The following is a 26,195-nucleotide window of genomic DNA, read 5'->3' as shown; positions in this document are numbered from 1 at the left end:
CACTGTGGTTTTGATATTCATTTCTCCAATGATTAGTGATGTTGAACATTTTTCTTTATGCTTATTAGCTGCTTGTACGTCTTCTTTTGAGAAGTGTCTGCTCATATGCTTTGCTCATTTTAATTTTTTTTTTTTTGCTTGTTAATTTATTTAAGCTCCTTATAGAGTCTGGATATCAGACCATTGTCAAATGCATAGTTTGCAGATATTTTCTCCTATTCTGTAAGATGTCTGTTTACTCTGACAATAGTTTCTTTTGCTGTGTAGAAGCTCTTTAATTAGTACTATTTTTCGTTTTTAGTTTTTGTTGCAATTGCTTTTGGAATCTTCATCATAAAACTTTGCCAGGGCCTATGTCCAGAATGGTTTTTCCTAGGTTTCTTCTAGGGTTTTATAGTGTTAGGTTTTACATTTAAGTCTTTAATCCACCTTGAGTTGATTTTTATAGCAGTGAAAGGAAAGGGTCCACTTTTAATCTTCTGCATATGGCTAGCCAGTTATTCTAACACCATTTATTGACTAGGAAGTTCTTTCCCTTCCTGCTTGTTTTTGTTGACTTTGTTGAAGATCAGATGGTTGTAGGTGTGTGGCTTTATTTCTAGGTTCTCTAATCCATTTCATTGGTCTATGTGTCTGTTTCTGTACCAGTACCATGCTGTTTTGATTACTGTAGCTTTGTAGTATAGTTTGAAGTTGGGTCCTATGATGCCTCTGGCTTTGTTCTTTTTGTTTAGGATTGCTTTGACTATTCAGACTCTTTTTTTTTTTTTTTTGGTTCTAAATGAATTTTGAAATTGTTTTTTTCTAATTCTGTGAAAAATATTGCTGGTAGTTTGATAATAATAGGATTTAAAGTATAAATTGCTTTGGTAATATAGCCATTTTAACAATACTGATTCTATCCATGAGCATGGAATATTTTTCCATTTGTTTGTGTAATCTCTGATTTCTTTCAGCAGTATTTTGAATTCCTGTTCTAGAGAAATTTCAGCTCCCTCGTTAGCTGTATTTCTAGGGTTTTTCTTGTGTGTGTTTATGTGGCTATTGTGAATGGAACTGTGTTCTTGATTTGGCTCTCACCTTGGATGCTATTGGTATATAGAAATGCTACTTATTTTTGTATATTAATTTTGTATCCTGAAACTTTGCTAAAGTTGTTTATCAGATCTAGGATCTTTTGGGCAGAGACTATAGTGTTTTCTATGTATATGATCACATCACATGTGAACAGAGATAGACTTTCTCTCTTCCTATTTGGATGCCTTTTATTTATTTCTCTTGCTTGATTGTTTGGTTAGGACTTCTAGTACTATGCTGAATAGGAGTAGTGAGAGTGAGCATCCTTGTCTTGTTCTGGTTCTCAAGGGGAATGCTTCCAGCTTTTGCCCATTCAGTATGATATTGCCTGTAGGTTTGTCATAAGTTGTTCTTATTATTTTGAAGTATGTTCCCTTAATGCCTACTTTGTTTAGGGTTTTTAACATGAGGCGATGTTGAATTTTATTGAAAGCCTTTTCTGCATCTATTGAGATGATCATGTGACTTTTGTATTTAGTTGTGTTTATGTGGTGAATCCCATTTATTGATTTGCATCTGTTAAACCACCTTGCATCCTAGGAATAAATCCTACATGATAATCCTGAGATAGCTTTTTGATATACTGCTGGATTTGATTTGCTAGTATTTTGCTGAGGATTTTTACATCTATGTTCATCAAGATATTGACCTGAAGTTTTCTCTTTTTTTGGTTGTGTCTTTGCCAGGTTTTAGTATTGGAATGATGCTGGCCTCATTGAATGAGTGATGCAGCAGTCCCTCCTCCTCAATTTTTGGAATAGTTTCAATAGGATTGGTACTAACTCTTTTTTACACAACTCATAAAATTTGGCTGTGAATCCATCTGCTCCAGGGCCTTTTCTGGTTGATAGGCTTTTTATTACTGATTCCATTTCAGAACTCATTATTGGTCTGTTCAGGGTTCAATCTTGGTAGTTTGTATGTTTCTGGGAATTTATTCATTTCTTCTAGGTTTTCTAGTTTGTGTGCATAGAAGTCTCTGTAATAGTCTCTGAGGGTTATCTGGATTCCTGTAGGGTCGGTGGTAATGCTCACTTTGTCATTTCTGATTGTGTTTATTTGAATCTTCTCACTTTTCCCCTTATTAGTCTAGCTAGTGGTCTACCAATCTTATTTATGCTTTCAAAGAACAAACTCTGTTTCATTGATCTTTTATATGGTTTCTCATCTCTCAATTTGATTCAGTTCAACTCTGATTCTGGTGATTTTTCTTCTGCTGGCTTTTGGGTTGGTTTACTCTTGTTTTCCTAGCTTCTCTAGGTTGTTAAATTGATAATTTCTAACTTTTTGATCTGGATGTTTAGCACTATACACTTTTTTCTTAACACTGCTTTAGCTATGTCCCAGAGATTCTGGTATGTTATTCCTTTTCTTTTAAAGATTTCAAAGGGTTACTTGATTTCTGTCTTAAATTCATTGTCAAAAGTCGTTCAGGAGCAGATTGCTTAATTTCCATGTAATTGTTTAGTTTTGAGAGATCATCTTAGTATTAATTTCTAATTTTATTGCACTGTTGTTTGAGAGTGTGGTTGGTATGATTTCAAATTTTTTGAATTCGTTGACAGTTGTTTTGTGGCTGATCGTGTGATTGATTTTAGAGTACATGCCATGTGCAGATGAGGAGAATGTATATTCTGTTTTTGTTGGGTTGAGTGTTCTGCAGATGTCTGTTAGGTCCTTTTGGTCAAGTGTAGAGTTTAGGTCCTGAATATCTTTGTTAGTTTTCTGCCTCAATGATCTGCCTCAGTGGGATGATGATATTCCCCACTATTATTGTATATTTATCTATGTTTTTTCATAGGTCTCTAAGAAATTGCTTTATAATACTGGATACTCCAGTATTAGGTGGATATATGTGTGAGATAGCTAAGTCTTGTTGAGTTGAACCCTTTATCATTATATAATGCTATTGGGGTTTTTTTTTATCGTTGTTTGTTTAAAGCCTGTTTTATCTGAAATTACAATAGCAACCCCTGCTCTTTTTTGTTTTCCATTTTTTTGGTAGATTTTTCTCCATCCCTTTACTTTGAACCTATGCATGTCATTGCATGTGAGATGAGTCTCTTAAAGATAGCTTCCTGCGTTTTAAGTGGGGCATTTAGTCCATTTACATTCAAGGTTGATATTGATAAGTGCGAGATTATCCTGTCGTTGTGTCTTTAGCTGGTTGTTATGCAGACTTGATTGTGTAGTTACTTTATAGTGTCTATAGTTGATGTACTTAAGTGTATTTTTGTGTTGGCAGGTATTGATCTTTCATTTTCATGTTTAGCACTCCCTTAGGGACATCTTGAGACGCAGGTCTAGGGTAACATATCTCCTTAGCATTTGCTTGTCTGAAAGGATATAATTTCTCCTATGCTTATGCAACTTAGTTTGGTGAGGTATGAAATACTTCTTTAGAATTTCTTCAAGAATGCTGAATATAGCCCCCCAATGTCTTCTGGCTTATAGAGTTTCTGCTGAATGGGTCTACCGTTAGCGTAACGGGATCCCCTTTGTAGGTGACCTGCCCCCTCTCTCTAGCTGTCTTTAATATTTTTATTTCATACTGACTTTGGAGAATCTGAAGACAGTGTGGTTGTCTTGTATAGTATCTCCCAGGGGAGATACTAAGACTGCTGATTATATTAGGAAATTCTTATAGTGAATTTTGCAGCTCCATCAGATCACTTTGATTCTTTCTTAAAATGGCTATTTTGTCTTTTAGCTCTTGTATCATTAGATTCCTTGGGTTCCTTGGATTGGCTTTTGACTTTCTCTTGAATTTTCATCTTTTTTCCTATCCAGATGCCAAATTCTTTATCTGTCATTTCAGCCACATCAGCCTGGTTAAGAACCATTGCTGGAGAGCTAGTGTGGTTGTTTGGAGGTAGTAAGACACGCTGGCTTTTTGAGTTGCCAGAGTTCTTATGCTGGTTCTTTCTCATCTGCATGGGCTAATGTTCCTTTAATCTTTTAAGTTGCTGTTGTTTGAATAGCATTTTTTTTTTTTTGCTTTTATATTCTTTCATGCCGTTGAGGCTTTGAGGATTTGACTGTGGTATACATTGGGTTCAGTCAAAGTCAATGGCTTCATTTCTGGAAGATTTCAGGGGGCCAAGGCTTAGATTGGCACTCCTAGATTGCATGCTCTAACCCTGGGACATGGTACCAGGCCCATTACTTTGTTTTCTTTCTCCTCAAGGGTAAGCACCTGCTGCACTGGAGGGGCGAAGGTTTTCTGGTAACAACACTCTGATGGAGAGTGCTGGCCAAAGCGCTTTGTTGGGGCAGTGGCTGATGGCAGTAATGCAGTGGTGTCTACATGTGCTGGTGGCAGCAGCAGTCCCGTGGGGTGACTGCCATCCTTGTCTTTAAAGAAAGACATTGTAATTTCTCTTTTGTTTAAATCTTGGTCCTTTTGATATTAATTTGCCACAACAATAATAAATGAGATAACATATGTAAACTAACATATATGACACTGGTCCCTTGGTAGTCATTCAAAATTATTATTCACTTTTCTCTTCTACATTCAGTTCTGGTTTTGAGTACCACTGTTTAAGAAATCATGTGTCTGGTTGTTTTAGATCAATGATTCCCAAATGTGGACACATTACAAAATATAGGTGCTTCGACCCTGCCTCAGACTTACTAAATTAGAACTTCTAAGAGTAGGAACAGAACAAAAATCTTAAAAACAAACAGAGCAACCAACCAAACTTTCTGGTTAAGAATTTGTCTTAGTCAGTCATAATGGCCTGCATTCCCATGCACTCCCACCACCATTAAACTGTAATCTCCATGGTATCAGGGACTTCGGCTTTCTTTTTCATCACTGTCCAGTGCGTAGAATACGGTTTGAAATAGGTGAGCACTCAATAAATCATTATTGAAGGTTGGGTCAGGCAGCTATCTGCTTGCCTCTGAGCTAAGTTAATTCCAGTCACATCTGTGATATTCTTTTTCATCAGGTTTCTGACATGAAATCAGATATTCTGGACTCAGCTCAGTCTTCCTCTCTGTCCAGGAGGATTGAAAACAATATGTTATCCAAGGAGCATGAAATTCCAAATCTCTCTCTGCCTCAGAACAGCAACCTCCTCAGTTATAAAACTTATTTCCCCTCTTTTTTCCTTTCTTGTACAAAATCATTCCTATTTTATTTTTTATCTAGTAATCAATTAAAGGTATGTTGTTTTTTAATGAATTTATTTATTTATTTTTGAATTCATTTATTTCTATAGAAAGACTTTTAATGCTGCCTTACATAGAGGAAATCAATATTTTTTTTAAAGCCTTACAAGTCAAATTTAGGGCAATAAGTAAAGAGGAACTGGGCAAAAAAACTTACGTTTTGTCCAAAAAATCCATGAGAGGTCTTAACACAATCTCTGCATCCATTGCTGCACTGTTCTTATTAGATGTGGTGTTTCCATTTGCTCTCATTTGATTTAATTCGAAACTCATCTGTTTTATACACTCTTCAATTATAACCTGGAAACTAAAAATAAAGAATATAAATTCTAGAATATAAGAATACATTCTGCCTGAGCCTGTTTCAATTTCACCCTAGGATTCTAATTTGTTTCAACTGGTGTGAATTCCCCTGCTCATGAGTTTTCAAATTCATTGTTTAACTGCGAAAATTTTTGTTGCAATGAAACCTTATGTATAATACTAATAAGTAAGGCAGATAAAAGTACTGTTCTTCAGGTTGAATTAATTTGAGTGGAGGTTCATTCAGTCCCTACATCTGATAGCCACAGTTGAGAAGTTCCTCTGAGCATGGTTTGGGAAATGACCGCTCTAGAAAGACTCTTACAGTATTTGGTTTTCTGTTTATGTGTTAGTTTGCTAGCGATAATGGCCCCCAACTCCACCCATGTGTCTGCAAAGGACATGATGTTGTTCCTTTTTATGGCTGAATAGTATTTCATGGTGTATATGCACCACATTGCTTTACCCAGTTAGGTTGATTCCATACTTTGCTGTTGTGAATAGTGTTGCAATGAGCATATGCCTGCATGTGTCTTTATGGTAGAATGATTTATATTCCTTTCAGTATATAGCCAGTAATGGGATTGCTGGGTCGAATGGTATTTCTGTCTTTAGGTCTTTGAGGAATTGCCACACTGTCTTCCACAATGGAGCTAAATGATGAGAACACATGGACACATGGAGGGGAACAACTCACAGTGGGGTCCATTGGAGGGTAGAGGGTGGGAAGAGGGAGAGGATCAGGAAAAGCAACTAATGGGTAGTAGGCTTAATACCTGGATGATGTGTTACAATCTGTATAACAAACCCCTGTGACACAAGTTTACCTATGTAACAAACCTGCACATATACCCCTGAACATAAAAGTTAAAAGAAAAATTATGTACTGCCACTGCCACCATATAAATCAACCATATGCTTAAAAGCATTGTGCTAAGTGAAGAAGCCAGTCACAAAACACCACATATCGTATGACTCAGTTTATATAAAATATCCAGAATAGGCAAATTCATAGAGACAGAAAGGAGATTAGTGGTTTCCTAGGGCTGGAAAGGAGAGTGGAATGGAATTTATTGCTAATAGGTATGGGGTTTCTTTTTTGTGGTGATATCAGTGTTCTAAAGTTAGATTTTGGTGAGAGTTGCACAAATCTGTGAATATGCTAGAAACCACTAACCTGCATATTTTAAATGGGAGAATTTTATGGTATGTGAATTATATTTCAATAAAGTTTGTTGTTAAAAAATAAAAAAGAAACACTCTTGGCTTCTGGATACACCTTCTTCCTTTGGATACTGTGACTCCACACCTTCTTGGCTTTCCTCTGATCTCACTGGCTGCTCCTTCCCAACTGCCTGACCTCTAACCATTGCAGTAAAGGTGCCATTTTTATCAAATGAAAGCACTGGACACCAAGTTAAATTTGAATTTCAGATAGTGAATATTTTCATACAAACATGGCCACGTAATATTTGTAACACAATTATACTAAAAGTTATTCCTTATGTATCTAAAATTCAAGTTTAACTGAGGGTATTCTGTATTTTATTTGGAAATCTACACAGTGATCCTCTGGGCTTGATCCTGGGACCACTTCGCTTCTCCATCAACAATCCTTTTCTTGGCAATCACATCTAGTCCCATGGCTTCCATACCATCTATATACTGGTGGCTCCCAAATTCACATCTGCAGACCTGACTTCTAACGCAGACTCCAGACTATTTTATTTAACTGCCCATGCAATCTTTCCACTTCAAAGTCTGATGAGTTTCTCATACTCAACATCCAACCTATCAGCAAAATGTATCCTAAATCTGAGGATTTATTATTACTTCCAAAAATGCTGCTATAGATCCCTTTACCATCCTCCCACTTGAACCTGTGCAATAATTTCCTAAATTGTCTCTGTTCAACCCCCTGCAGAGAGCCTTTTAAAATAAAAACCAGATCGTGTTTCTCCTTTGCTAAAAATCTTCAATAGCTTCCAACTCCACTTAGAAAAACTCTAGATGTATTTGACAGACTAAAAGCCCAGCATAATCTGGTGCTGGCAATCTCACTGATCTCATTTCTTGCCACTCTTCCTTCTGTTTCATTGCAGACCAGCCACAATAGACTTCCTGGTGTTCTTAGAATTCTCCGAGGACACTCTTATCTCATGGCCACTGTTACATTCTCTCTGCCATGGAAGGAAATTCTCATAGCTCTCTTGGTCCCTGGTTTATTTCAGGCATATACCAAATACCACTTCAGAGAAATCTTCCTTGTTCACTCAAGCTGAAATGGCATTCCTATCAATCTCTGTTCCCTTATTGTTCTTTTTTTCTCAATGGCATTCTTCATTATATGACACACTGAATAATTTATTTGCTTATTGCCTGTGTCCCTCCCTAGAATGTAAGCCCCATGAGAGCAGGAATTTTGTTTTGTTCAGGGCTGCATGCCTATACCATGGCACAGTATGCCATGCTTAGCACAAAGAGGTTGTGCAAGAAATATTGGGACAATAGTGAAAACTGCTGCATAATATACTTGAAATGTGCTAAGAGGACAGATCTTAAATCAATGTTCTCAGCACACACACACGCACACACAAAAACACACAAATGACAACTCCATGGAGGTAACAGATATGTTAATTATCTGGAACGTGGTGACCATTTTATAATGGATATGTGTATCAAAACAAAGTTGTATACCTTAAATATACATAATTTTTATATGGTAATGATATCTCAATAAAGCTATTAAAAAGAAATCCGGCTTGAATGCATTAATGGACCATCTCCTTCCACCTACCTCTATTTCCTCATCCACTCTAAGAATTTAAATGCCGCGAAGAGTAATACTTTGTATTGCCTTTTTCATTCTGTATATCCCCTACACCAGTTTTGATGGTTCTTTCCTAAGTAAGCAGTGGCAAGTAGTAGGATTTTCAAATCTTAGAGACTCTTAGCCTCATCACCATTTCTTTATATTGTCTGCTATTTTCATGTTTCCAACAATAGGAGTAATGATAACACATGTGTGGGCAGGCAAGAAAAACCTACTTAGTATATTGTCTGCTATTTTCATGCTTCCAACAATAGGAGTAATGATAACACATGTGTGGGCAGGCAAGAAAAACCTACTTAGGAGAATGAAGATCAATGAAAGCTTGGAAAATGGTCAAATCATTGGAATGGTAATGAGGAGAAGGAGGGAATTCATTTTAGTATTGCAGTCAACTCAATCCCATTCCTCTCCTCCTCCACACACAATGATTCTGCAGTTAGTATTTGAGAAGTATCCAAATGCATAAATTCCTCAGATTTTAAATAGAAGTTTAGGAATGTTCACCATATAATGCTTTTATTAAATACAATATAGGTATTTGTTTATTCATGCATGCATTCTACATATTTCCATGCCCAACATGGAAAAATTTTAATAAATGTTAAATGATCACAACTTGGGTTTTTTTCTTGCTTCTGGGCCTTTAATAGCAGGGTTATACATGCGCTTGTTCATAATTTTGTGTACATATTCAAGGACTGATTCCACTTCTACCGTCATGTTTGATCTGTCTCCATTTTTGGCTCCTGCATTCTTGGATTTCTTTACTGTTGACAACACCATTCTTGCCCCTCTGGACTTGGCATTTACATTTGGTTCCTTGATCCTTGCATCTCAGCTGGCCCCTTTGAATTTGGCTCATTTCTTGGCTCTCTGCATATTTATCTGCTTTAAAGGAACATTCTCTTCCAAGCTGTCATCTAAGAGAGTCTAAATCCTTGATTATTTCACTTTTATCTGGCTGAAGCTGCCTTTGAACTTTGGTCAGGTAGAGGGTGCAAGAGATGGTGGGGAAAATGAGGAAGGGGATGTTGTTTGTGGTGGAGTGTGTATTGAATCAAAGTAAAGGTAGTAGATACTTGAGGCAATTGAAAAGGAAGGTAAATCATGTTGAAAATATTTTGAACTAGTTGATTTACCACTGGGTCATCAATGATCTATGCAGGCTGTAGTAAAAATCACCTTTGAAACGACTACTTTCATATGCACTGATTTTTGAATCAGGGCATTAGGGTGGGGAGATAGACTGATTTTGCAGTGATTTTCTTTTGCACTGATTTTCAAATTAGAGCATTGGGGTTGGGGGATAGACTGGACAAGAGGTGTGACATTTATGTTCCTATTATGTGAAAACTCAGTTTTCTAAACAGACCCATATTGTAAACTCTAATGAGAAGCCAGCTCTGGGTATGGTATCAGGCATATAGAGGAAGGGTTCTCGAGGTATGATGGACAATAGCATTCTACTTTTGCATTAATCCAGGTGAAGCCAATACTTGCACCTTACCTTTTTGTCTCTATCAATTTTTGGTAAATTCACCTAAAAAGTCTTTTCTTTTTCTATTTTTTTTTTTTTTGGTAGAAAAAAAAAGTCTATATTAACTGGCTTGAATGAAAGTAGTGCCAGTAAATAATTACAGATTTTGTGAGCACCCAAGGAGCCACATACTCACAGAATAATGCCTAGGAAATATTCCTGAATTTTTTTGTTTACTTAATCTAGCCAGCCTCTAGTACTAAAGGTGTGGGTTAAGAAGAAGAAGAAAAAAAAGGAGCAAACCAAAAACCAAACTGCAAAACATGTGTAAGCAGAAATCCCAGTAGCACACCCTTTGAAAATTTTAAGACCATCTTTAAGTTATTATTGAGGTTATACAACTTAGTCTCAGTTCCCAGGTAGGTGCCCTGTGAGCATGTCAGGAATCCACAAATGTGTGGTTTGGCTCAGCTCTGACTTGACAGCAAAAACATCCTAACAGCTGTATATAGTAGAATTATTTAATTACGAGTTTTAATAACATAAAATCAAGTGGATTTTTACAATTAGTTATACACTTAATTCTAAAACTCTACACTGCCAGTTTAAACCTTAAGAAGAGTAGGTTTACACTAAAATTATGCATTTTGACTTTACAGCATGATCACATTGATTACTGGAGACTTTTCTACCCTGAGAGTATAATACAGACCTGATTGGTAGTGTGAGGAATAAAGCCATAGCAACATAGCAACAAGGATACAATAATTATACTTTTTATGAGGAAAGCGTGACATGTGGCCCATTTATTCCAATAGTCCTAATAAACCCTAATTGAACAAAGTACTAAATTCTTTCCTATATTTAAAAAATCAAGAATAAATGGATTCTGGGTAGCTGCAGTTTTACTATTTAGGTTAAAAGAGCTGACTTCATACAAATAAAGTTCTTCAAGTGTCCTCCGAAGGACACTACTCCTTCTTTCATAACTGTGGTTTATCCAGGTATCTTTCAAATCAGAAAACATATTCTAGCCTTTATAACCTGAATATTCCACCTCCCCAAACAAAACAAAACAAAAAGCACTTATCCTCAGAATGATTTAGGTATTTTACAGAAAATAATTTAATTATACTTTACTTATATTCTAGTTTCTACTCTGTTTAGCCATTTTATTTTCCATAAAGATCTGAACAACTCGAGCTATTCCTGACCTCTTTTTTCTCCCCCAAACTTCGCTAAATAATCTCTAATGTTGCCTCCGTGGCTGAAGGCAACAGTCTTTCTGCTAGCCACATGTTAATTTGCAACTAGAACAAAGAGAGGCAGCCTGAAATGACTCAGCAAAGGCCTCTTCATCTTTCAGTGTCACCCCAAGTCAGAGTCAACGAACCCCACATCTCTAGAACAATCTATGTCTTTCCAACTTCAGGTAACAGAATCTAGAAATTGCTGACTAACATCCAGATGAAATAGACAGGATCATCGAGTCAGCTAACAACACTGCAGAGTCAGGGTGACTACCCTCGGCTCAACACAGCAAGGCTGCTCTGGCTCAGCAGTTGAGCCCTGAAGGTGAGTTCCACGAAGACAAGGCTACCTTGCTTAAGGAAGTTACGGACACACCTCTGATAATGAAGAGAAGTCTAAGTGGGAGATTATTCTTCACTCTGCTTTATTCCTACATCTAAGAAGAAAAATATGATGCTTTCAGACTCTTTTGTCTTTCTCATTTAAAAAATGGCATAACTAATTGAAAAATGTTTATTAATACTGGATCGTTCTAAAACACAACAGTAGGTGATGAGTGGTAGCTAGAGATAGTCCCTACCTGAAGAGAGCCTTTTTTTTTTTTTTTTTTTTTAGACGGAGTCTCACTCTGTCACCTAGGCAGGAGTGCAGTGGTGCAATCTTGGCTCACTATAAGCTCCGTCTCCCAGGTTCACGCCATTCTCCTGCCTCAGCCTACCAAGTAGCTGGGACTACAGGTGCCCACAACCACACCCAGCTAATTTTGTTTTGTTTTGTTTTGTTTTTTGTTTGTTTTGTATTTTTAGTAGAGACGGGGTTTCACCATGTTAGCCAGGATGGTCTCGATCTCCTGATCTCATGATCCGCCCGCCTCGGCCTCCCAAAGTGCTGAGATTACAGGCGTGCACCACCGCGCCCGGCCCTGAAGAGCAATCTTTATAGTCTCTTTTGAAAACTGAACACATATTTTAAAATAATACATGAGTTATTGAACTACTATTTAAAGCAGATTCTATATTAATGAACCTCTTCAAAAATGTATGTTCTTTCCTGTCTATTTTAACATTTTGATGAGATGATAGCTTTTTCCTACAGAACTGAAGTGAAATTTAACTAGGGTGAACTTACCTTTCTTTAGAATCGTATCACAGATAAAGCTAGTTTTAACAAACATTTAAAATATATAGATATATCAGTAGTTTCCAAACTCCTTCGCATGGGGTAGTTGTATTCAGATTGCTAAGCCCTAAATCCAAGAATCCTGACAATTTGGTATAGGGTTGTTGATCCAGCTATACTGAATGCAACCACATTGATATATATGGTATGGATACAACTGAAACTTCTTATATATGTGAAGTTTTTCTCTTTTCTTCCCTCCCTCTCTTTAGTCTTTCAATAGCCAGTCACCAAGCTCTAAACACTAGAACTGCATATAGGTATGAGATATGGTTTCCTGAGTGTGGGAAACAGACAGGTAAAACAAGACTTAGAGGATAGTGTTATAGGTCTTACCCGGCCGAAGGATGCACAGAGTTCTAGGGTGTGCATAGCGAGACAGCACTATTAGATTGTGGTGTCATAACAGATGTTTCAGAGAAAATGACATTTAGATTGGGTCTTGAAGTTAAATAGATTTAGTCAGTCAGAGGAAACAATATTGAAGGCAAGAATATTATGAGCTGACACCTAATTATCTAATTTAGATAATGACAATAGAGGTCACTTACCTTTCACCGTACGTGACGCTGAGCTCATCCAGGACTCCACTGAGCTTAACCTGAAGTTCTTTTAGAATAGTACTAGCTTCAGAATCTAGCTGCAGAGAGACCATAAACAATATTACTTTGGAGTTTTGAGAAAGCATGCCTCTGTTTCGCTTACAAGCATTTTGATTATTATATGGTAACTTCAAACAACACGTAAACTTTTTTCTCTTCTTTTGTTTTTTTGGTCTTTGAAATCAAATCTAAACATTTAGGAAACTTTAAAGAAACCAAGGGGTTCTCATAGACAAAAAATGGTTTGAAATTCAAGGCATGCATACAAATAACAGCTAGGTAGCAAAGCCTTTGTTGGTTATAGCAATGAGAAGCAAGCCATGACAAAAATATCCTCCAGAACATGATAATTCCACAATTTAGAAAACCTGTTATACTTCAGCTGAATATACGTGCTGCTTCAAAATATATTTAAATCTTCAATACCCCTGTAAATAAATAGGCACATTAAGAATAAAAGTTGTTAAAAATTAACTTTTGAATATTGTGTTGTGCATTATTTAAAGGTGTTTTCATATTCCCCCAACTTTGGAATTAAGAGTAATAGGATAGACAAGGTATCCAAGCACTCCCATGTTTTTCTGGAGACGACAGGCCTGACTTTTCTTCCTGGTTGCTAATTTACAGCTGAAAGTTCAGGATAATAGATCTATTGTCTCAAGCAGAGAGAAATTCATGTAAATAGCAATTTGAAATATTCTCTGAAATTGGAATGTGACTCTTTCTTTCTTTCTACCTTTAGAAATTTAGTTTCCTACCATTACTGTCATTAGTTCTTGCCCAAGCTGATCTATTATTGAAAAGAAGAGGACAGGATAAAGCCAAGTTTGGGGAGTAAAACGAATTAAAGCGTGACTTAGTATAAGTAAGAGAATCTAAGAATGCCAACTAAATATAGGACCTAATATCAGTTGAAAGTCCTGGGAGCCGATACAGAACCAAGAAGTGTCCCTGTATGTGTGCATTGGACGTAAGCCCTATATTCCTCCAAAAGTACTTCCTGATACTAAGGAACTGCTAGGAAGAAGAATGATTTATACATCTCTGCAGCGGGGTAGCTCTAAGTTGCAGTGACATGACTAAACACATTGGAATGAAAGTCAAATATTGCATTTGGCATTTGAGACTTTATTAATTATATCACACCCATCTTTTATATCAGTGTTAACTCAAATCCAGGTAATTTTCAGGATTGATTAGTTTCTGCCCTCTCTCGGAGGCAATGTGATTTTTCTGGACTCCTTGTATCTTTTTTTTTTTCTGTCTTAGTAATCGGTTATGCTGACAGCTCTTGTCCAGACACACAGGCTACCATAACAGAGAGAGACTTCTGTAGGAGTCAGAAAATTAGCATATCTGTGAGCCTCATACTTTCTAAGAGTTCTATTCAACTATAACCAGTTGCAGGGAAGTAATTCAGAAAGACAATTAGATAGCACATACTTATTTTAAAAAGACTTAAGGTACGGATAGTGAATTTAATCACAACTTGCCTAACAAACTATCACTCCCTAACCCTTAACCAAGAAAACACATGTGGATTTTCCACTCCACTCTTAAGGAACCATGCAGGCTGAATTTTTTAAAATTATATTTTCTTCTTATTCTGCTAATAACAATTTTACCTTGATTTCATTTGATAAAAATGTTGGGGAAGAGAGATGAGAGATAAGTTCTCCCATTTGGCTTTCTTCAGGCTCTCCACTTCCTCTACCACCTCCAAGGAAATTGCTCTGAAAGTAGTATTTTCTTCAGGAAATGGGGGTTGCTTCTTATTTAAAATGTGTTTTGGTTTTCCTATTAGTTTAATATACACATTGAGGTAATTTGTTCACATTGAGGTAGGATTATCACCGGATAATGACTTCAAAGTCATACAGAAATGGCTACATAGGTCACTTGCACAAAATTATGCTATTTTCTCATAAAATTATTTTAGTCCACCTTAGGTATTTGGTGAATAGATATTTCTTATCAAATAATTATTACTTGACAACCTAAAACTACCAGACTACAGTGATTTGAACAAAGGATGACAGTTTTAATTTCTGGATACACAGGTATGTTTCTAAGTAGGTGCAGACGGAATGTCTCTGTCATGTAACCAGTCCCTCCCACAAAAGGAAAAGTTTCAGTTTCAGTTAACTATTTAACGTTTATGTAATCTATATCACACCATTAAAACAGGCAAAGCAATTTTGAGGCTGATGTACATGGCGTTTGTAAATTGCAGATCTTTTTCAATAATGAGCATAATGGACATAAATATCATACTCATCTAATAATAAAACAATCTCTTTAGGTAGTAAAACTACCAGTTCTTGGGTTCTTCTGCATTACCTCATGTGTCCAAATTGAGGACGTTTTTCTTACTCCTACAAATTTTGTAGAATTTTAAGAAATAATAGATTGGGAGTTGAGAGCTCATTGCCTAAATTATCAGTAGCATATTTTTAAAAATATTGGGTACTTTGTAAAGGTAAAAGGCAATCTATTTTTTCAAAGGTTTAAACCTTATCCTAGTTATGTAAGTAGTATAACATCAAAATTATCTTGAATCTTTTTGTATCGTTATTTAGAGTTATTGTTAAAAGCAAAAATAAAGAGGGAAAGAACAGAAAAATTTCGAACATTCATAAGTCACAGTTTAATTCATTCTGAAGTAGAAACTCAATTAGCATGTGTATCTGAACAACTTTATTGGCTGGCTGGCTAAATAAATAAAGTTTCTATGTAAAGAGGAATATACACAATGAAAATTTAAGGATTTTGAGTCAAATTCTGAATTTAAAATGAAGTTTTTAAGACAGATTTAATTCCCCACTCTATGAAAGGCTTGAAAATTCCAAAATCTAGGCTGCCAAAATATGTATGGTTCAGATAATCAGAAAAACTATAATCCCACATAGGTATTAACTGAGTTTTATACCATTGAGGTATTTTATACCATTGAGCTATGGTAATAAATATAACTTGTCTGGGAGAGACAGCTAGTAGACAATACTTTTTTTGTTGTTGTTGTTAATTGAGATGGAGTCTTGCTCTGCTGCCCAGGCTGGAGTACAGTGACCCGATCTTGGCTCACTGCAACCTCCACCTCCTGGTTTCAAGCAATTCTCCTGCCTCAGCTTCCCGAGTAGCTGGGATTACAGGTGCCTCCCACCATGCCCGGCTAATTTTTTTGTATTTTTAGTAGAGACGGGGTTTCAGCATGTTGGTCAGGCTGGTCTTGAACTTCTGACCTCGGGTGATCCACCCGCCTTGGCCTCCCAAAGTTCTGGGATTACAGGTGTGAGCCACCACACCTGACCAGTAAAGACATCTTTTAAGTTATTTTCCTTAAGATTTGCTTTTCCTTTTTCTTTAAAAGATAATTCATTTACTACCTCCTTTTGAAAATTTTTGCCCAAGTGTAGCTTGCCCTAGGCAGTTAGTAGATCTAGCTTCTAAACTGACTATGCTTTTTACTATAACTATATATGCAGTGTTCTCTCTAAATGTTCTCTTACACATCTACCTCTTCCATAGAACTCATTCATACCTTTCTGTCCTGGGTGTCTGTCCCAGTGTCCTGCATGCATGGGCATTTACCACATGTTGAGGAAGGAAGTGAGGATAGACAAAAGCATAAAAGATTCCCTCACAGAAGCAGTCCCATATCATCTTCATCTCCTTGGACTGATACCTTGCATTAACTATGAATAGGATATTTTGCCCCTGAAGTCTTTTATTCCTTAGAAACCATATAGTCCAGAGTTATCAAGTTAATCCTGATTTCAAATCTCTCTCTCATTGCCAGACCATGTCAGGTGTTTCCCTGCTATTTGTTTGGTTCAGAAGAATGGTTACCATACCTACACTGCATGTTTGTTTGTTTGTTTTCCAGAACAGATTCTTTCCCTAGAGATCTAAAGAAAATACATGTTATATATTCTCTTACAGCAGCAATTGTTAAACTGACCCTCAAGCTCTTGCTAGAGTTACAACCAATGGGTTGCAAAGTCATTTAAACTCTTTAGATAGCTCAATACAAACTCTTGAAAAATAGACTTTGCATGGAAGAAATTAAGGATCTTTAGTGTGAATTCTATTTCTTCTCCACAGTCTTTATTACTATCTCATTTCCTTCATTTCCTACAGGCTACTCAGCTATCTTTCCTGTGTTCAGCTCATCAGTGTTAGCAGTCTGTTATTTTCTGTAAGGAAGTGCAAATCAGGAAGGAAGGTAACTTCCTGGCCATCTCCCCAGGGGCCAAAATTTAATCCTTTGTCTGTTGGGTTTCATACTCTCCGATATTTTTGCATTAAAACATTAAAAAAAAAAATTTCACCTCTAGTTCCATGAAAAAGCCTTATTTCCAAGAAAAATGCTGTTTAACTTGCACTCTTCGTTCCTTGTTTTGGATTTTGTTCCATCAATTATCTCTTTCCCTTTTCATTCCCTCTACCATTAACTTTATTACCCTATCCTATAAATACGCTTAGGTAACATTTATGTTAAAATAAACAATAGACAATGAAAGAGAAGCCAAACTTATTTGGAACTACATTCTCATTGACATCTAGCCAATATCCTTCCTTCTTTTTACCTTCAAACCGCTTACAACACTGTCAAACTTGTTGACTCCACATCCTTTTCTCCTAAACATTTATTAGTTCTCTGTAATGTGGTTTGCTTCTGCTATGGATATGCCACTGACATGTTTCCATATGGTCACTAACGATTTCTTAATTTCAAGGACCTTATTTTTCTTACCTTCTTTCATTCTGTTGTTTGCTCTGTTTCCCAAAGTCCTTCCCTGCTTCTCAAACTGCCTGTGATTTGTCTGTGTCTTCTGTTAACTTTCCTCCTCTGTCTACCTCTTAAATATTAATGTCCTTCAATTCTCCTTTTTCAATCTTCTTTTCTTTTTACTCTATACTTCCCTTGAGCAATTAAATTCATGCCCATGGTTTCAACTATCACCCATATGCTAAGGACCCCAAATATATTATCAACATTCTTCACAGCATGCCTGAGAATCATGTCTATATTTCCAAGTACCTAGTAAACGTCCACTTTGATGGCCCATACATACTTCAATTGTAGCATATCAAAGCACAACTTATTATTGTTCTTAATTTATTTATCTTCTTATTTCCTCTGATTTGGTTAATGGCCTACAATTGTTTAAGGCAGAAATGTGAAAGTCATCTTTTACTTCTGTTTTCTTCCTTCCATATTTACTTGGATACCAGATATGATTGGTGATTATCTCTGAAATGTTTTATCCACCTGTCTTGCCCTCTTCACTTCCAGATTCTGAATTTTTCTCCTCCAGCCCACTGTAATCATCTACACATTGTGTTCTTACTTCCTGTTCCCCACTTTGTCCTCCTAACTGGTGTAATAAACCCAAATATGATCATGACAACTTGCTTATCATCCTTCAAGCTGGCTTTCCACAAGGGAATTGCTTCAAGCAACTTCTCACAATCTTATCTGGGCTCTTGCTCTTTTTTTTTTTTTTTTCTTTTTAAAAGATCATTTTCCTTCAAATCTTCAACTTGACCAGAATCTTTTCATCTTATAAGGTCTACTTCAACTTAAAATATATGACTGAGAATTCAGCAAAAATTCCCTAGTGAATCTAAAAGTAGCGTACTTTCCTGGAAATGCCCTAAATCACTTCATAAGCCTGTGGTGTCATTATGAATACTGTGGTTTGTTGTCAGAAATAAAAGAATACATGGTGTTCTCTACTGGAAACAAATGTGCCCAGCTCTAACCATACTACCCTGCTTTTTGTTTCATTTTAAAATGCCTCTTAAGGAGAAACTCCACAAACTTACATGACAATTTTCAGACGGACTATGGCATTTTCTTTATCCTATTCAGATTTGCATGAATATTATGCTAGAGGTATCAGTTGTATAAACTCATGTTTCTAACTTCTGGGTTTCAAAAAGTTGAACATCAATAGCTGTCTCCCATCCTAATTAAAGAGAGTACGCAGTAAATCCAACTGTCACTGTGCTTCAAATCAACAAAATGTCTTTGAGATATGTTAAATGAGGTTCTTCAGTCTAGACAACTAAAAGAAAAAAAAAAGAGATTGCCTTACGTTTTATAATTCACTCAATATAGTTTTGAGTTAGTGAATATAAGGAATTTTGACTTTTTTCTGTTTCTATGAACTTTTTTTGTTTTAAATTACACCTTCAAGCTTTAGATGAGTCATGGGACATTCTTTTCTCTTAAACATTTTTTTCTCTTCTCACCTACAACACATACACTATTCCTCTGTTTCATGGATTGCTAACATGTGGATTGTCATTATAGTGACAGAAATTGAGAAAAAAAAAGAATTTCTGAAATCATATAGTTCAAATTCCTCGTTTTTCCAGATAACGCATAATATATTATCTTTAAAACCAAGGTACAGATAATGCGTTATGCTTTCAGAGTCACATGGGGACTGAAGAGCAGCATTCTTAGAAGCTATTTCCTCTGAAGAAATTCTCTTCTGAAAATGTTCATTAAAAAACAGGAATCCCTGTTTTATAACAATGCAAAAGGAACTTATATGTTGCATCCATTGGCTAATTGTGAAAATGGACTGAGTAGGGATAAGTTACGAATAGAATCAATGGGACAGTTTATGTTTAGAATTGTGTTCTGCCCTTTTCCCCTGTCCTACTCTGTCTGACCCATTTGGCTGTTGCTTCACATTCTCACATGTGTTACAAACCACTGCTCAGCGATGTGAATATAGTCCACCTGGTCAACCGAATTCAGGACCGGTTGACCAGCAAGTGCTAGGGACAGAGTGTTCTCTGTGAGCCCTTATCTCAGGGTGCCTGAGGACTATTCTGCTAAGCAGGGTAAAAAGAGAATTGACTGGGTTAAAGAAGTTACATTTTACCAGTAACGGCATTGATTTATGGTTTGTTAGGACAGGCACGAGCAACTGAAGGTGATCACAACAAGATAATGAAATAGATTTATTATAGAAGATGGCAGTTAGAGTGAAACTGTCTTCCTCTCTCTCCTTGCTGTGGCATGTATCCTTTCTCTTTAAGTTTCTTAAGGTTCAGAGAGAGGTGAGTTTAAAAAGAGACTTGGCAGTATATGAGTAACCCTGTGAGCTCTCTCAAATGCTCTGGGAAATGAGGTTAACAAGCATCACCTGCCTGGGTCTGCATTTCATTTTGACATGGCTCGCCAACCACAAAACCTTTCAACCTCCTCGGTAGCGCCTTTTCTTAATCTCACAAATTTAGCAGTTAGCTAAACTTTATGTGGTAGTAGTACTAAATTACTAAACATATTTATTAAATCACTTCAATATAATTTGCTTTATTGGCCCTTCTCATTCTCTTAATTTTCCATTAAGTTCAATTTATTAAATCTAATTGCAGAGATGGCAGAGATGGTTAGGAGGAGAAAGAAACCAGAAAGGCCAGCACTTCAAACATTCAATTCTCCTTATTATCTGGTGCTATGAAGCTATCACTGGTTGCTTTTACTGACTTCAGCCAAATTACATTTCCCTTTTTACCTCTATTTACACAACAACAGGCGAGGTTTGAGTTTATTTCTCAATTGTTGTAGGATAAGTTGTAACAATTAAAACTTTCATCTGAAGGATATGTTCACATTTAGGAAGCGTTCTTGTTTTTTTCTCACAAACCTTATCTCTTTAATTGCTCTGATTCCCCTAAAAACTTCTAAGTTCTTTGATGATGGGGTCTGCATCTTAGTAATTAATGTATCTCCAGTTCCTAGTAAAATTTACAGCTCATAACAAGTGCTCAGCAAATAAATATTTGTTGAATGAATTAGTGAAGGAGTAAATTCTGTCACCATATTCACTGTGCTCACATCGTTTCTTCATACAGCAGTCAGCCCCAAGGGGAAGAGACGCTTACGGTGGTGTGGAAAGACGTGGAACAGCTGGCTTCTGAATATCCTTCAGTAAGTGCTAAAAGGCATCTCTAGTCTAATTATTGTTTCACCAAATCTCCTACACCTTGTAATCTCCTTGGGGCCCTAGGCATTAAAAAATCTTTTTATTTTGTACCCCAACTTCTGCCCACCTGAAGATAAAATACATACAAGTAGGCAACAATGGATATTCTAACGAAATAAGAAGAACTTTTCAAATTGCTTTAGAAAACAGTTTTAGAACTGAAAGAAAGATATGTGACAATTTGAAATGGTCTATTTTATTAGCTAATATATACTTGATAATTTACTTTATTCTATATTTTGTAATTCCTGAAAATATGAGAAGAGTAGATTAATTCTTATTAATGTATTAACTAGTAACCTATATCTCTATATTAAGAAAAGGTGAGACAGATTAGAAACCTGAAAGTAAAATTTGGCCGCTATAGCTGGGATTACGGGTGCCCGCCACCATGCCTGGTTAATTTTTGGTATTTTTAGTAGAAACAGGTTTTTGCCATGTTAGGCTGATCTCGAACTCTTGACCTCAGGTGATCCACCCACTTTGGCCTCCCAAAGTGCTGGGATTACAGGCATGAGCTACCACACCTGGCCTTATTCCTTTTCAAAAAGCATAGAGCAGCAATTCTCAAAGCATGGTCCCCAGACCAGTAGCATCAGCATCACCCAGAGATTCCTTAGAAACGCAAATCACCTGGCCCTGCCCCAAATACACTGAATCAATACACTGGGGGTAGAGTTCAGTGATGTGCGTTTTCATAAACTCATCAGGTAGTTCTGATGCCTGCTGAAGTTCAAGAAGAACTACTGTCATGGAGTATTACTTCCTTTAAAACTCTGATCTTTCATCTCCTGTTGCCTCAGCACATATAAAGGTGAGAGGATAGTGGCAAGTGAAAAATGATGAAGATTAATGTTTTTCCTTCCTGTTCTAGGGTTGCTTAGCTAATGACTGAGTCCATGTGGCTAATAGGTATTACAATGAATTTCAATGAGCTACATACACACACTTTTGGGCAGACAGATGCAATTTCTAGTTGACACATCAAATTTCTCATTAAAAATTAAAAGCGACATAGATATACATCTCTGAAATAAAAGAATAATTTTGTTGACCATTAAAAGATACATATATTTAGAATAATGGGATTAGGGTCCAGATTCCTTGGTTTCATTCTGCCTGGACTTATGTGAAGTTACTCTCATGGGAAATTTTACCACCATGCATATGACACAGAAGAGTCAATCCTTTTTTGAGTCATAACAATAAAAATAGCATTATCATTTTACCTAATTGAGCTGCCTGTGGTCAACAGATTAAAATAATTTAGCTGAACAAACGAACCCTTCTTTTCCCCTAAATATATTAATAATGGCTAACTACAATTTGAAGTAACATCAACAGTTAGCGGTCTGATGGATAACTGTGGATTCTACCATTTAAAATGACTGCACCAATAAAATATTGTGAAGGATAAATGCACCTTCTAAATCAATTATCATGATACAAGTTCTTTAGAGTTTCAAAATCCATATCTTAAAACGTCCTGAAAAGAAATTAAATTTTGGATTTTTTTCATATACCTGTATATATTAGATTGCAAATTAATGATAAATCCTTTTCACGGGCTTCAGCAATGTGTTTTTATTACAAAATGAATACAAGCTAAGTAATTATTTGCAATTGATAGATAATAAATTATATTCATGAAATAATTAAGCTATTAACATAATGTAACCCAAAGTAATCACTCACCAATGAATGAAAATTATTACATGGCACCCTGATAATCATTTTGTTGTTATTGTGTCATAAAGGGACAGGTAATATTGTACGGGGATTGTAGTGTAAATTAACTTGTAGCTCTAATACATCTATAACATGGGCTGGCTATTTTATTTGTTTTAGTATAGTGATTCCCAAAACTGTATCCACAGAAAAAAATCCCCTGAGGTGCTTTTAAAAAAACAGACTCTGTACTCTATTCCTAAAGGTTAGTTTTTCTTCATGATTTGTGAGATTTATTTTTTTATATTCTCTAGAGGAATCAGAGATGTTATGCCAAAACATGCCCCTGATTTGTATGCAGAGAAGTATGTTGGAAAATCACTTTTATAGGAGAAGAAAATTAGTGGTTTGCTTTTCTCTTTTGACTTTTTTTCCCCCCTAAATAGGGCATTAGAAAGTAAATGTGCTGACATGGCCCATAGGATATTGTGCATGCAACTGTCTAACAAAGATTGCTTAAGTGACTGTTTTAGGAACCATTGTCAAAAACATAATCCCAAGATCATCATGGTGTTAAAGCAATGCTTCCATTTGAACTCCATACAGAGAATGGATTTTTCCACTGAAGAAAGGTTTTAAACACTTTTTATTTCCAGAGGGAAAAGAGGCTGATTCTGTGAAGAAAAAACAGCTGCCTCAACTACACGGTGATCAGGTTAAAGCAGCAGGGAGCTGCAGCAGCACACAGTCATGCCTGTAAGCAGCCAGCACTTTGCAGGTGGTATAATATTAGAGGAAAGCAATGCTGTTGTTAGAAGCCAACTAATAAACACATAGCATTAAAAACCATTTTGAGCAAGTGCACAAGCAATTATTTGCTATTTAATTTATATAGCAAGAAGTACGTATCTCAGCACAGATGGTGCGGGATAAAATAAAAAGAAACTCTTAAAAGAAGAATAAGGTCTAGCCTGGAATATTTCCCTTATTTACAGTGGAACTGGTTACAATACCAGTCAAAGGTTTTACAACCAGTTCCACTGCAAGGAAAAAATGGGAATTTGAATTGGAACACATTGTATAACTTTTAAAGGCCCCTGAACATGTCTGTATCACATGTTGCATATGAAAGGGTGAATTCTGTAATTTTCTCATATCAAAGGGTGAATGCTGTAATTTTCAATCAAATCCTTTTTCATCTTTATAAAAGTCCTAAGTTAAGGAAACCATTTAGATACTGCTATGTTTATACAACAATATTGGAAGAACTCTGCTTATTATTTTGAAATTATGTTGCCTAGAGACCCCAGAGTAATCAGAAACTCTATCATAATTCTGTATCAATTAAGCTTCTGTTTTCTGGGAGGACACATGATGCACTCAGACTTGAATGCAAGTCTTGCTTCCTCCTGACATTTCATCAATCTCTGTGCCAACTCTGACTGGCCCTACCTAAAACTTTGAGCTGAAAATGGAAGAGAATAAGAGAAAAGATCTATGCATAGGAGAAAAAGAAAACAGGAGAAATAGAAAATCACCGAAAAGGGTAGAGAAAGGAAGGAAATAAATGAAAAAAATATTTAGAAAAACAAAGGAGCAGATTACATTGTTAGAATCTAGGCATTCATTTTATTTCACTGATTTAATTACGTTTTCTTCTTAAATTGTGTCTGAGGACTTTATCAAATAGACATTGCAAGAGTTTTAAAGGGAGAAGGCACCAAGTTCAGTATTTGTTTTCATCATTTTCTTCAATAAGAGGAGGAGTTATATGGTTTAGTCATATATTTGAAATAAAATATATAGTGTGAAACCTGTATATTTCAAACCAGCAATTCTATCTGAAATAAGGAATTCAGTTTTGACTGGTGAAGAAGCCACTTTATAACATTTTTAATGAGCAAGGGACTTGGCCCATACAGTTTCCTTTAAGTACAGGTCTGATTTGTCTGATTAAATTCAGTTCAGCAATATGTTATTCACATTAGAGTTCAAACACAGAATAGTAATGAAATAGCATAAGTAGCATAAGGAGAAATTTATGGAAATATGACATTTTAAATAGAACTTTATTCTTAAATGATTTGTGGGCTTTAAAATTTACAGAAAGGAGATAATATTTCCCAGATGAAATCAATAATTTCTTCATCATTTTTCTAAATGCTAAGTGGACTTCAAGTCTGAATATAAAACATCAGTAAAATTGAAAAGGAAATCTCATGTTATGTTCCTTAATTGGTTGTGCTCACCTAATTCAGCAGAATAATTTCAAAATAAGATCAATGGCCTCAAACTTTACATAAAGCATTAACACACTTTAAGGAATGAGGCCTTATTTTATACAAATAAAACTGAGATTGCAACGAAGGCACAGCTCATAAAGGTTCATTTTTTTAAAGTTTTGCATCATCGCACATGTATTCTAGTGTTTCTCCATTGTAGAATGCTAAATAGCAAGTTCATTTTTCAAAATACTGAAAAAGAAATAGACATTGGGGAAGTGTAAAAACATCTCCTTGAGGTTAAAAGCAAAATCACATGGGAAGAAGAAAATCTTAAAAGAAACATTTGTAGCCACATAAATTTAGAAATAAAAGGGATATTTACTTTGAAATGCATCTTAGCATTACGCACATCTCAGAAACTTTCCCACAGGAAGGAACAATATAAAGGAATCTTAAACAGAAATATCTATCTACATATTCTTGACATAGCTGCCCTTGAGATTGTTTCAAGGGGAATGAGGGCATGGGGAGAAACCCTGCTTCGTGACCCTCCCTCTCAGCACCTTCTCCAGTCCTCAATCCCTGAATGCTTAGGTCAGTTTATGAAAGAGAAGACTGTGGCAGGCAGGAAGATGCAGGTGCATAGCTAGTATTTCACTCTCTGTCTGTTCCAAACAAGCAAATGAGAATAAGTAGAAAATGCAATGATCTTTAGGTATGGAGTGAAGGTTGGAGGAAACAGCCAGGTAAGGGAAAAGATGCTTACTATCACAAACCTCATAAAAGAATCTTTCTCCTTCCTTCTTCTGCTCATGGAATTGCAAGTCAAAGATGTTAGACAAAGACACGACACATTACAGACACAGCACACAACACATTTTTGACAACTTTCTCGATGTGAAAAATAAACTACCGGCTGGGTGCGGCGGGTCACGCCTGTAATCCCAGCACTTTGGGAGGCCGAGGTGGGTGGATCACGAGGTCAGGAGATCGAGACCATCCTGGCTAACATGGTGAAACCCCGTCTCTACTAAAAATACAAAAAAATTAGCCGGGCCTGGTGGTGGGCGCCTGTAGTCCCAGCTACTCAGGAGGCTGAGGCAGGAGAATGGCGTGAACCCAGGAGGCAGAGCTTGCAGTGAGCCAAGACTGTGCCACTGCACTCCAGCCTGGGCGACAGAGCGAGACTCCTCTCAAAAAAAAAATAAACTAAACTACCAGTACATCAAAAACAAATAGCACCACAAAGCATATTTCAGAACATTGATATCAAACTGACATTGTACAAGACAGTGAAAAACACAATTTATGGAACTTTACAAATCATTAGCATACAAATATATATGCGTGTATATGTGACTGCACATACCAGCACACATGCGCACA

General features: G+C 36.3%; 1 protein-coding gene across 2 annotated transcripts in view; it reads right to left on the bottom strand.

Moving 5' to 3' along the window:
- Positions 1-26,195, bottom strand: part of UNC13C (unc-13 homolog C) — a 690,142-nt gene that overhangs the window by 111,460 nt on the left and 552,487 nt on the right. For both annotated transcript variants that reach the window (XM_025390112.1, XM_025390110.1), the window contains exons 24-25: positions 12,854-12,942; positions 5,414-5,563 (exon numbers count right to left, since the gene is read on the bottom strand). In XM_025390112.1, coding sequence (XP_025245897.1) covers positions 5,414-5,563; positions 12,854-12,942 — 239 coding nt within the window. The remainder of the gene's footprint in view (positions 1-5,413; positions 5,564-12,853; positions 12,943-26,195) is intronic.

This window comes from Theropithecus gelada, chromosome 7a (genome assembly GCF_003255815.1).
Source record: "Theropithecus gelada isolate Dixy chromosome 7a, Tgel_1.0, whole genome shotgun sequence".
Classification (NCBI taxonomy): Eukaryota; Metazoa; Chordata; class Mammalia; order Primates; family Cercopithecidae; genus Theropithecus; species Theropithecus gelada.
This window is presented reverse-complemented; position numbering and strand designations above follow the sequence as displayed.